Source organism: Sturnus vulgaris, chromosome Z (genome assembly GCF_052056855.1).
Source record: "Sturnus vulgaris isolate bStuVul1 chromosome Z, bStuVul1.hap1, whole genome shotgun sequence".
NCBI lineage: Eukaryota > Metazoa > Chordata > Aves > Passeriformes > Sturnidae > Sturnus > Sturnus vulgaris.
This window is the reverse complement of record NC_142283.1, coordinates 80,694,946-80,708,285: the sequence shown is the minus strand read 5'-3', so window position 1 is coordinate 80,708,285 and position 13,340 is coordinate 80,694,946. Positions and strand designations below refer to the sequence as shown.

At 47.9% G+C, this 13,340-nt stretch overlaps 1 protein-coding gene across 3 annotated transcripts in view; it reads left to right on the top strand.

Moving 5' to 3' along the window:
* Positions 1-7,507, top strand: part of SMAD7 (SMAD family member 7) — a 27,899-nt gene extending 20,392 nt beyond the window's left edge. For all 3 annotated transcript variants that reach the window (XM_014894886.2, XM_088157316.1, XM_014894887.2), the window contains one exon: positions 5,558-7,507. In XM_014894886.2, coding sequence (XP_014750372.1) covers positions 5,558-6,096 — 539 coding nt within the window. In that variant the 3' untranslated portion in view covers positions 6,097-7,507. The remainder of the gene's footprint in view (positions 1-5,557) is intronic.
* The last annotated feature ends 5,833 nt before the right edge of the window (positions 7,508-13,340 follow it).

Below are 13,340 nucleotides of genomic sequence, written 5' to 3'. Positions count from 1 at the left end.
TGAGAGGAAGTGGGATTACCCTTTTTGGTGCCCATTTTTCTTTGTTTTGTTGAGCACATTATGCTCTGTGTTCTCCCCACCTTGTTGGTAATGCCTTTCACTTCTCAAGTAATGGGTCAGGGGGATGTTTTTCCTGAGACCTTACAAAATCAGCACTTGCCAGTAACAGGAGGGGCAAAACTGCAACTGGGGAAGTCCAGAGGACCCTCCAGAAGAGCATTTAAAACCCCATGAAAACCTCTGGCGTTTGTGTCTCCATCTCTTGCATCTCAAAAAGTAGGAGAAGACGAGGGTCATGGAACTGTCCTGGACACACAAATGCCACTTAAGGTCAGCCAAGAGAGATTATCGGGTGCTAGACATGCTGAGCTTGGTCTCAGCCCTGGCCCCAGCCAGACATGTTGTGCTGACACCAGTCCAGCCAATTTTTTTTTAAGCACAAATGCCCTCCGTGTGTGCTGGTGGATAAAGGAGGAAGAGCTGTAATGTGTTCATCTGCTCCTTGGCAGTGCCCGTGGCATTTATTTTCCAGCAGAAAGCTCTCTCCTGGAAAGCCGGGCAGGCTCTCTCCAGGTCTTGGAGTCTCCCAACAGCACAAGGACGTGCAGCTGCTGGAGCCAGCCCAGAGGAGGCCACGGAGATGCTGCAGGGCTGGAGCCCCTGTGCTCTGGAGCCAGCCTGGCACAGCTGGGGCTGCTCAGCTGCACAAGAGAAGGCTCCAGGGAGAGCTCAGAGCCCCTGCCAGGGCCTGAAGGGGCTCCAGGAGAGCTGCAGAGGGACTGGGGACAAGGCAGGCAGGGACAGCACACAGGCAATGGCTTCCAGTGCCAGAGGGCAGGGCTGGATGGGATCTTGGGAAGGAATTGCTGGCTGGGAGGGTGGGCAGGCCCTGGCACAGGGTGCCCAGAGCAGCTGTGGCTGCCCCTGGATCCCTGGCAGTGTCCAAGGCCAGGCTGGACACTGAGCTTGAAACAATCTGGGACAGTGGAAGGTGTCCCTGCCCATGGCAGGGGGCGGGACAAGAGGGTCTTTAAGGTCCCTTCCAACCCAAACCATTTTTGAAAATGAGGAGACTTTTGTTAGCAGTTCAGGGAAAACGCTACCCTGTGAATATTGTGCCACTGTTGATGTTCAATGGGAAATCCAGATGCCAGAAAGAGGGAGAGGAGGGGGTGAGATGGTGAGAACTTTAGGAAGAGTGTGAGAAGATGTTCAGGATCAAAACTGCTTTTTGGAAAAATAAATACATATGTACATGTGTTTCGAAATGTGTACATACCTAGTTCTGAACACTTCTACATTTGGATAGTTTAATTTGCCTCTAAACCTGATGTCATTGATGAAAGATCCAATTACAGGCATTTAAAATCCTCATCAGTAAGGCCATTTTATTCCCATTTTCAGCACTGAGTTGTTGTCCCAGATACTGGTGATAATTTTGACAGCCCTTGATGTGGTCAGCTGGGGGCAGTCCTGGTGGGTCAGATAGCTCAGTGTGTGCTAAACTTGCTCTTTTTTTTCAAGGCTGGTTGACTACAGGAAAAACCTTTAGCTAAAAAAACCCCCAGAACAAAACCAAAAGATCCCCAGCCTAGCTCCCCTTTGCATTCATGAACCTGGCACTGGGACAAGGCTGAGATCTGAAGGACAACAGAGACCTAAAACAACCCCAGGACAGGAGCTGTATTGTTTTAGTTTATGATTATTATTTTTTAAATTAAATTTTGCTAAAATGCTTTGGTTCTCTGTGAATTAAAAAAAAAAAAAGAACTTTTTCTTCCCGAGCTCCTAATAAAACTGCTGGAGCTTGGAAAGAAAAAGTACAGACGACATGTTTTCATCACATTAAAACTCACCATGTGATGGAGAGAAAAGCCACACAGAAATTTCCTGCCACTTCCAAACAAGGTGAGGTGTGAGCCCTTCTGCCATAGCTTGGAAGAACCAAGTGTGGGACTTGATAAATTTGGGTGTTTCTGTGGTGGGAATGACCCATACCCATTATTGTTTCTGCAGCTGTCGATTTTTTGGGGGTTATTGCTTTGGTATCCCATCCTCCTGGGTTTCTGTATGGATGAAGCACTTCCAGCAGGAGCAGGATCATGCCCTGTGCACCTCCAGTGAGGAAAAATTTGTGGTCTTGTATTGAGAAAGTTCAGGCAGGACTTGATGGTTTTGGTGGCCAAGGCAAGTGGTGGGGAAGGTCAGAGCCCCTTGTGCTGATTGTGTTGAGACTTGGCTGGGATGATTCTTTTGTGGAGGACAATGGATGCCCTGGCAAAACTGGGGCAGCCCCTCAGGAAAATCCAGGAAGGTGTAAAAAATATGGAAAAAAAAAATAGTTTTCCATGGGATATGGTTTGTAATACGGTTATGCTGGGCCATCACAAGTGATGAACCATCTGCTCCCAAATTACAAAAAATGTTACCCCAGGGGGCTTTGGGATATTGCCTTGATTTCTCCCCTCTGTATGAGGAGCTGATGTGAATGGATGTTCTCTGTAGACCTGACTATGAGTGATCAATACAACTAATCCCCGGAATTCCTGAGGGCAAACTCACTTTATTTTCAGTTATTTCTATACTATTATTTTTTCACAATGAGCTTGCACAACGCACCAGGGGGAGCCTGCTGGAGCCTCAAGGCAGGCCTGTAATGGAAACCATGGAAAATCCTAAATAACCCAGTGATAGCAGCAAATGGAGGGATCCTTAATAACGAAATAATAGCGCAGATGTTTATAGCATTAAACATTATCATTGTTTGCTGGGATATGGGAACGCCCCCAGTTTGCTGGGAGTTCTCCAGGCATTTACAAAGGGATCTGTTTGCACTGAGGAGCTCGTAAAAATGATGCTTTTAACTCAAAACAGGGATCCCAAAGGGTTTGCAGCCATCTATGGGCTGTCACACACGAGGAGGTGTTGAGGATGTGGCTGTGGATTTTCCTGGGATCAGGGTTTTTGTGTGAGTTTGCAGCAGGGAGTTGGATGGTAGGTGCCTGCCATGACCCCAGGTTGCACAGGGTGAACCCAGCAGGGTGTTTTTGAGCATAATGCTTCTGTTTGCTTCGTTTGCACAGATCCGTGATTATTGCCACCAAAAAAAGCCTTCTGGCAAAAAAAAAGAAAAAAAAAGAAAGTCTGTCACTGTAGGAAGCATCTCTTGAGTAATTTTTTCCTTCTCTCCTGCCACCTCCTCTCCCGTCGGAGTGATGCCACTGGCTTTTCCCACCCGTTTTCCTGGCGGGTGCCAGAACCAGGGAGGTGGGTGGGGAGCAAGGGGGCTCCTCTGGGGTCCCAACAACTGCTAAAAGCAGCTTTGGTGGTGGCTGGCAGGGAGGCTGAGCCTGTTTATCCGAGCTCAGCCCTTACATTCTCATGGATTTTTGACTAGACATGCAGTCAACAGCCGAAGCCCACAAACGGAAGAGGCTCTGGCATATTTATACTGTGTGCTGGCATCAGCTCCTCAAAAAAAAAACTCAAACATCCCGGATTACCTAAGATTCGTCCTTGAGGTCTGGTCACCCCATGTCATTCAGAAACCTAGTGGGATTCATTCATGAACTTCCAGCCCTCCATAAAGGTCTGTTCATTCATCGCCAAGGCAGTTTTCTATTTTTTTCTTTTTTCTTTTTTTTTAATTATTGGTAGGTTTGGGTTTTTTCTTTTCCTTAAATGCTCTAGCCATTAAATAGCTCTCTGTAAGCAGCAGTGAACTAGTTGTTACATGGTCTTCACTGATGCAAGCACAAATACCAGGTGAAAAAGTCCTTTTTTCCCCCCTGCCACCTCCTGAAAGGGATGCTTTTATGTTCAAATCGATGAAAACCTGTAAGAATTTCAGCAGGGGTCCAATGGCTCCAAAATTCCCTCAACTGCTGTAAAACAAAACCCAAAAGCCTCTGAACACCGTTGGCAGGCTGGCAGTGAGGAGAGAGGTGGTCACAGAGATCCCCCTTTGGATGGAGGAGCATCCTTCCCCTGGATCCAGAAGCATCCCTCCCAGATTCTTCTCTCTCCCAGGCTGGTGGTGGAAACTCCATCCTGGGGTTGTTTCTTGCCCCTCTGGATGCACTTTTGCATGGAGGGCACCCCACCTGGGTTAGTGGGGAGGAAATAACCCAGACTGCCCTCCCTGCCCCTCCTCAGTCCCAGCTTTCAGCAGGACAGAAAGTTACCCACAGCCAAGTCTTGGGAGGCACCAAAAAAAGGGAGTGGAAGGACGAACTGGGGTGCACCTCGACAGATGCTGTCCCAGGGACCACCCCAGCATGACCAGAACCCCATCCCTGCTTTAAACTGGGAATGAGGGTCCCTATTTTGAGACATACACAGTCAGGCCCATTTTTAGTAGCTGCCTCCAGCAACTGGAGAAATATTTTCCTCGCTGGCATAGAAATGAGGAAATTAAAAGTGTGTGGCTGGGCTTTTTTTTTTTTTTTTTTTTCTCCTCTCTCTTCTCCTCTCTTAAAAGCACAGTGCAGGGCTTAAACAAGATGGGAGGAAAACTGGGAAAACGTGCTTATTAATAGCAAGAAATAGAAAGAGCAGGTTGGAGGGGGGCTGTAGGAAGAGCATTTGTTTGCTAGGTCACCCACCATCCCAGCTCCAGCAGTTTCTCTCGTAGTTCAGAGGATTATTTTGGTAGTGCTCACTAACTTGCACTCCCAGCTTGATTTTTTTTTTTTTTTTAATACTATTATAGAGATGAATAGTTCCCAGGTCTTAACATGCCTACTGAGGCTGGAAGGAATTACCTGCTGAGCAACGCCAGGCTGCTCAGGATCCCTCATCAGGAAAAGGGGCTTTCTCACATTTTTTCCCCTCCTCCTGCCTTGCTTCTTCCTCCTACATCATTGTTGTGCTGCGTGAGGTAACTGTGGGAAAGGGAGTTGAGAGAAGGGCTACATGAATTAATTTCTACGTTTTTTTGCAAGTTTTCAGGCCAATTTTGTTAACAACAATTGTTATTTTACTATAGTTGTGTGAGACTTTTTTGGTTCTCTCTATCTTTTGGTGCTTCCCATACATACCTCATGTCCCCTTGCCGTCCATCACCCAGGCCCTGTGGGCAAGGAAAAGCCCTGTGAACCAGAGCAGTCAAATTCTCATCCCCTCTGGCCCTGTGGGGTGACTTTCAATGTGGTTTTCTTAGCAGCAACTCATTTTTTTCAGTGTCTGTGCACAGTAGATTGTCATTTATGGAAATAAAGCCAACATTCAGTAGGTGGAAAAATCAGGGGGTTCAGGTGTTTGGTTGCAGGAACATCCCACCTCTCCTGTTGACTGGAGGTGGTCCTGGTGTTGGTTTGGGTGAGGGTGGCTGTGTCATTGACTTTGTCATTCAGGACCTGTAAATCCAACTAGAACTAGGCACTGAAACAACACAGGAGTGCCCCAGACCTGGGGGTGTTTTTTTGGAAAGAGTGGACGCACTGTGGACATGGATGTATGCAGAAGCCATGGGCAGGCAAGGTCCTGCTGGTTTGTATTAATTCCTTTGATGCTAAATCTCCTCTTTGTTTTTTTTTTTTCCCCTGTTGTTGTGCAGATTCTCAAGTTCTTCAGGAGCCAGGGGATAGGTCACACTGGTGTGTGGTGGCATACTGGGAAGAGAAGACACGCGTGGGTCGGCTGTACTCTGTCCAAGAGCCCTCCCTGGACATCTTCTATGATCTACCTCAGGGGAATGGTTTCTGCCTCGGACAGCTCAACTCAGACAACAAAAGCCAGCTGGTGCAGAAGGTGCGCAGCAAGATCGGCTACGGCATCCAGCTCACCAAGGAAGTGGACGGCGTGTGGGTGTACAACCGCAGCAGTTACCCCATCTTCATCAAGTCGGCCACACTGGACAACCCCGACTCCAGGACGTTGCTGGTCCACAAAGTGTTCCCAGGGTTTTCCATCAAGGCTTTTGACTACGAGAAGGCGTACAGCTTGCAGAGACCCAACGACCACGAGTTCACGCAGCAGCCGTGGACCGGATTTACCGTGCAGATCAGTTTTGTGAAAGGCTGGGGCCAGTGCTACACCAGACAGTTCATCAGCAGTTGCCCCTGCTGGTTGGAGGTTATTTTCAACAACCGGTGACTCGAGACAGAGTGAACTCATGACATCTATACTACTTTGCTGCTATTACTTCCTTCTGAGTGCTTGCTTTTCATGCAGACTTTTGTTGTTGTTGTTTTTTGTTTCGTTTCGTTTCGTTCACCCTTCTTCGTTTTTTGAGAAATAGCTTAATGAAAGATTTTTTTTTGTTTGTTTGTTCGGTTTTTTTGTTAGTTTTGTTTTGTTGTTTTGTTTTTTTTTTTTTTTTTGCCTTTGGGGTATTTTGATAAATATATCTATTTTTTAAAAGTGTGAATGACCAATAACTCTCAGAAGGGCGAGAGAAGGGTGCAGTGGGGATAGATCACACGAGATAATTTACTTCACGCCTCTCGAAAAGGATTATCCAATGGGGATCGACGGATTTGAAAGCCACTAGCTCTATGTTACAGCTCCTTCTCTTGGACAACACAAGGAGATGACTGTATTTTTGTACGCACCACCTTCCCAGTGACGGTGACACCGAGACCCCTTCCCCAGCAGTGCTGACCCCGCGTTGCCGCCGGAGGATGGTGCAAAACCTTCCCAGACAGGTCTCTTACCGACCTTTTGTGTTTCTCTTGTTGCTGGGTTCAATGTCTTGTCACTGTGTTCATTGTTCCACTGCTTTTTCTATGTTTTTTATGATCGTGGATTGGTGTAAGGGGAGAAAACAACAGTGGAGGGACTCCGGGCGTGTGGCCCATGCTTGGCCGTTTGAGCTGAGAATGCAAAGTGACAGAATTCTAAACCTAAAAAAAAAAAAAATAAATTATAAACAAAAAAAGATTAACACAAAACTAAAGAAAAACAAGTGGGGAAAACAAGAGAAAAAGTGTTCACAGCAGTCGGTGTGTCATAACCTGCTTAGATCAGGTTATCCAGGTACCATCTTATCTGGAAATGCAGTTGTGCTTTCATTTCTTCTTGAATTCATACACGAGTATGATACTTTTACACTGTTCTTAGCTCAATGAGCATGTTTAGACCTTAACATAAGCTATTTTTCTAAATATAAAGGTTTAATTGAACAAGAGAGCATTCTTCTTGGAACTTTAGCATTGTAGTGCTTTGGAAAAACACCCACACAAAAGAAAGGACTCCTTAAAAAACCCTGAGATTTATTAAAGAAAAAAATGTATTTTATGTTATATATAAATATATTATTACTTGTAAATATAAAGACGTTTTATAAGCATCATTATTTATGTATTGTGCAATGTGTATAAACGAGAAAAAAGTAAGAAAGATGCACTTTGCTTTAATATAAATGCAGATAACAAATGCCAAATTAAAAAAAAAAAAAAAAGAGAACACAAGATTGGTGTTTTTTCTATGGGTGTTATCATCCAGCTGAATGTTTCTTTTTCTAAAGGAGTCTATGTTCCATTAAAAAATAAAAATGTACACTTGATCCCAAACTGTGCCAAGTGGCTTTTTTTGTGGTGTGGATGAGGCAGACTGGAGAGATGCTGCTCTGAGTGAGTGCTGTGTGGGGTCAGCGGTGGGAGCAGCCACCCCAGCCCTGAGTGGGCTTCTCTGGGGTAGGGAACACCCGGGTGGGATCATCCTGAGCCTTGGGCTCCTGATTCTGTGCCCAAGGCTTTTGGCTCCCCAGTTTGGATGCACCCTGTCAGCCCACAGCTGGAGGGACTGGCTGCCCAAAATCCGCTGGGTGGTTTTTGTCGTTGTTCCTATTTCTCCTAACTTCAGCCTGAAAGAGCCCCAGTGCTGGGAACACAGCTCCCCTTTGACCCTGTCCCTGTCTCACAAATACCTTGTGCTCTCTGCTGGGACACTGCTGGCCTGGGCCAGCAGGTGAGGAAGAAAATATCAGGAGGAAGGCAGTTCTTGGGTTTTCCTCGACTATTTCCTACCCTTTTCATCTCCCATGCCTCTGGAAATAATGGTGGTTGTTCCTTTTGCCCCTCTCACCCTGCCTTAAGCCATTCCCTGCTCCAAATCCTCCTTGCACGTCTGCTCTGCCAGGAGCAAGTCCCTATAAATTGTTTCTGCCTTCCATAGAGCAGGACCTTGAGTGGAAACCACCAGAGTGGTGGAGACTGAAGAACGTGGACAAGAAAAATGTCCAGACGGGTTTGCGAGCTCCCACTCTGCCCCAGGATTGTGATTTCAGCCTCTGCTGTGCTCCAGGGGCTGGGTGGGCACATCAGCAGGTCAGTCTCTGTGAGCACCAGATTGATGCTGTGCCTTCTGTTCAGCACAGATGTGCCCTTCCCAGAGGGATTTACTGACACACAGCATTTGGCTGTCTCCAAATGGACTGTGCCTTCAGCTGGACCCATGGTGCTGAGCACACGAGCCAGCTTCAAAATGGGCTTTGGTCATGGGTGAGTCTCAGTCTCCAGGTTCTCTCCTCAACCTTTGGGTGGGGATCAGCATGGGAAGCTGAGGCAGGATGGATGCACTCATCCTGTCTGGTTTGATGTGCACTAAGACACAGCTGGAGGACGGGAGTTGAAATAACCTCCTCTATGCTACAGTTTGGCTCATTTCCATTCTGAGCCCCCAGATGTGAGCTATTCCAATAATCACATGGTGCAGTGGGCCAAGCTGGCAGGGATGACATGCATCACAAGCTCCAGGATCACCATCAAAAGCAGGTGAAGGATGAAGCAGACAAGGGCCTCACAAAACCCTTTGCTGATTCCTCTTGAGTTTTGTAGCACTGATCTGTGTGAGCAGGTCTCTGTGGGCAGCACGGACCTGGGGTTAGAAAGATCACTCCAAATCTAGGTATATATGACCAGGTGTGGGGTCATGCTGGGGTTACAGCCAGCTGTCTAAGAACCACAAAAATCAGAAAAATCAGGGAATGATTCCGTTTGCAAGGGACCTGAAATTAGTTCTAAACCCCTGCCATGAGTAGGCACATCCATGGGCAGGGACACCTTCCACTATCCCAGGCTGCTCCAAGCCCTGTCCAGCCTGGCCTGGATCACTTTCAGGGATGGGGCAGCCACAGCTGGGTCGGTTTTATTCTGGATTGACCATGAGAGAGGGAATATTTGGTTCACTTGTACTTCTCCCACCAAGCTGGACTGCTGGGTCTTAACCCAGAAGAGATGAGACGATAGCTTTGAATCTGAGCTACAGCACCAACTGAGCCTCATGGACAACCACAGAACTCTGCATTGCAGACGTGTTTTTGTACATTTCACCTTGTTCCATGAGGTACATACTGTATCCTGGTGCTTAAGGCCTTGAAACCAAATTGTAGCAGAGATTCCTTTGTCCCTTGAATTAAGATCTGATTTTTGTCCTCGTTCATTAGTCCATGAGATGTGACCCAATAATTTAACCTTCCTGTTTTCCAAGACTGCCACTTGTGAGGTACAGAGGTTACAAAACTTGCTCATCCTGAAAGCTGAAAGAAAAGGATGAAAGTACTCTACCCCTGAACAAACTCTTCACAGCAGCTTTCCAAAATACATCAGGTCACAAAAATACTCCAAGGGCTGGAGCCCCTCTGCTCTGGAGCCAGCCTGGCACAGCTGGGGCTGCTCAGCTGCACAAGAGAAGGCTCCAGGGAGAGCTCAGAGCCCCTGCCAGGGCCTGAAGGGGCTCCAGGAGAGCTGCAGAGGGACTGGGGACAAGGCAGGCAGGGACAGCACACAGGCAATGGCTTCCAGTGCCAGAGGGCAGGGCTGGATGGGATCTTGGGAAGGAATTGCTGGCTGGGAGGGTGGGCAGGCCCTGGCACAGGGTGCCCAGAGCAGCTGTGGCTGCCCCTGGATCTCTGGCAGTGTCCAAGGCCAGGCTGGACAGGGCTTGGAGCAGCCTGGGACAGTGGAAGGTGTCCCTGCCCATGGCTTTAAACTGTTCTGTTGTTCTATTAAAATGCAAAGAAGAAAAATGATCCAATAAAGCCCGAGTCAGTCTGTGGAGATGTGCCCATGATGGGGGGCACAGGGGCTGGGGGGCTTTCGTGTCATTTGCAGGGTGCAGTCAGGGCCTGGGATATCCTCCACAACCCCCACTTTACACCTTGCCCTTTGTGCCTCTCCCTGGCCATGGCTGTGACACACTGAGCTGGCTGCACCTTCAGCTGGACATGCCTTTCCAGGTCAAATATTAAATAATCTGGAGAATGACCTGAAAAGCCTGGCAGATCACTTTATTTTAAGAGATTTTGCCTGCATTCATCTGTCAAAATAAAAGGCCAGGCAATGCTGTTCACAGTAAGAAAGCTGAGAAATAATCAGCAAAACTATGGCTTTTCAATACTATGACAGTTTTAGCTGAAATGTTCCAGCCCTCACCTCCTGCTGAGCTAATTTTAGCCCTCATTCAACAAGAAAAAAAAATTAAGAACGTGACAGAAGGATGCTGAGCACCAGTTCATGTGTGTCCCCATTCACTCGTTCAGCTCTGGGGCTGGTGGATGTGGGGCGAGTGGGAGGTTAAAATAGAGACTAGAGGTTAAGCAAGGAAGAATTTCCCCTTGTCTCGAGTTTGCCAGTGCTGTAATTCCATCTGTAGGGCTCAGAAAAGCTGCAGCCACACAAAGCAAAGCGCTGATCTGGTATAAACCTAGTCTGAGCAGAAACACAGATGAAGGAGCTGTGGACAAGGACAAAGCCAGCTCCTTCCAAAATGAGAAAACACTGATGTCCAGCTGACAAGTCACTCCTGGGACAGCAGCAGGATGACCCCCTTGCTTCAAGCCTCCAGCACCTAAATTCAGGAGCACTGCAGCTCCACAGACATCCCCCATGAGAGCAATGGTGGCCCTGGGACCTCGCCTACCACCGTGCTCTGTACAGCTTATCTGTGGCTTCCACTCTTCCCTCCCTGGAAATCACCTTAGGGAAATCTCATCTGCTTAAGAGGCTCAGACATGAGGTGGTTGAGACAGTCTGAAGTCCAGATTTCCCAGCGGATGGCGGGACATGTCTCCCTCCTCTCCTTCTTAGAAAAGAACCTCTCTGGGAATTTGGGATGACTAAAATCAGTCTGTTCCTATTAACTGTATTTTTTGCTTTGGACCATGACTCCAAAACCACAAGTGCTCAATCTTCTGATGATACACTGCAACATGTTAAATTGCAGCACAGTGGGGCCTTTTTGCCCCAGTGCTGCTGAGCAGTAATTGAAGAGTGTAACAAAGAAGGGTCAAGCAATGCAATTTTTGTCCTAAATCACACCTTAAACACACGTTAGATGTTGTCAAAGTGTCAACTGCTGAGGTACTGCAAGGAAAGCTGGTAAAATTCCAGCCTCTTCAGATCCTGGTTTTCCACATAGGATTTGCAGGTGGTGCAGAGCCATGATCCCAGTGCCAGGTGATGCTCAGCACCTGGCCCACTCCCCACCCTCCCCAAGGCCAAAAGGGGAATGGGTTCTTCTGCCCGTGCAGCCCTCAGGATGGTGTGGTGGTTATGGGCTGGCTGCTCCAGACAGTTCAAATCCATGAATCCTTGGAAAAGCTGATTCTTTGTGCCTGTTGTGCTTTCACTGGTGTAAAGTTGCCCCAGTGGATTTTACCTCAGCTTACAAATGGTAGCTCAGCTGGGTATTTTTATCATCTATCTATCTATCTATCTATCTATCTATCTATCTATCCATTCTCTGGTCTGAAAGGCCTTGTGGAGGCAAACTGGAGAAAAATTGGCTTAAGAGGAATTAACAAAACACATCGATACAAGCATTTTCTTCATGTTGTCTACGTGCATTTAAAAATTCAACTTGTTTTATTGGGCACATGTTGGAAAGAGGATACCACGGTGGGGGCACATCTCTGGTGGTTTGAGGGAGGAGATTAAAATGGGCTGGGAGAACCAATTGTGAGAAATATTCAGAGCAAGAAGTGAAGATGGAGCTACTCCCATGATATTTATCTGTACAGTAGCACAGACTCACATGGGTTTTTTTGACCAGACATTTTTGTAGACCTTGCAACGAAGTGCAATGAGAGGTGATGTGCTGTGGGGTGGACAACAAAGCCACAGGACTGGCCTTGAACAACTGTGGTTGAACAGCCAACTCATGGCTGGGCAGGTTTGTCCCCCGTGACCTCGCTGTGTCACCAGACTTTGGCAGGAGCCCTGCTCAGCCTTGCACAGAGGAGGCAGAGGAACATCCCCAGCCTCTCCAGCAACTCGTTCTACACATTTTTGTGTGGCTTAAAGATGAAATGAATAAAACCCCAAAACGCTTGCGAGGCTCTGGTGGCTGCTGTGGTTAATGGGGAAGTTGCTGCTGTGTAATGTTTACCAGCCAAGGTCCCTGTCATCAGCTTCAGTGGAAAAGCCCAGGATGTTTCCTCTTGTCGTGCTACTGCACCACCACCATAAACTGCCAAAGTGCTCCTGGTGATGAATGTGACCATCCTCTTGGGTTGTTTTTCAGACACTCTGGTTTCTGAAAGCCAAGAGGCTCCAATGCTCACACACTACATCTGCCTGTCAGCTGCACATGTGGCTGGACTTGATGACCTTGGAGATCTTTTCCAACCTGGAGGATTCTATAATTCTAAATGCCTCCTGATCATGGTGACAAGGTCCAAGTCTGAAAATGTGGTGGAAATCTGAGAGTGGATTCAATTCCCACGTGCAAAAATGACAAAAGCTGGGTGGAGGGAGAAGACCTGAATGAGCAGCTGTCCTGCAGCAGAGGCAGCTCGGGTTGTGCTGTGACTCATCCTCCTCAAGGGACCCCGTGATAGGAGCAAGGGTGTGCTTTCCCTGGGCTTTGGTTCCGTGGTGTCTGAGCAGGAGCACAAACCTCTTTCAGCCGTGAGGACACCCTGTGCAGAGGGACATTGGTGTTTGTGTCCCCAGCCTGTGCGTGCCCGCTGCCATCTGCAACATGACATATTTCTATTCGGGCTGAAAGAAGAGCTTCAGGGCTCCCTTTCACCTTCCACACACAGCTCAGTCTGTAGGCACCGTGGGGAGTTTGTGGGTGCTCTGAGCTCCTTCAGCCAAGAGAAACTGAGCCCCTTTGAGCTCAGGTGTGCCCGATGTCGTGGGCAGGTGCTCGAGGCTCTTGGCTCCATCCCTTGCGGGGTCAGGGCTGAAGGGGGGAGGAGATTGAGGCCTGCAGGGTTTCAGATCAGCTCTGAGAGTCAAATCTGGGTGGTTTCATTAGCTTTCAGCGTGGTGAAGTGTTTGCAGCCTTTTTTTGTACCAGACGGGAACAAAGCAGTGCGAGTCAGACGTCGTCGGTGCGGGTGCTGTCGGTTACCAGGGTTACAACACGCATGGGAAAAAGGGAAAAAAATC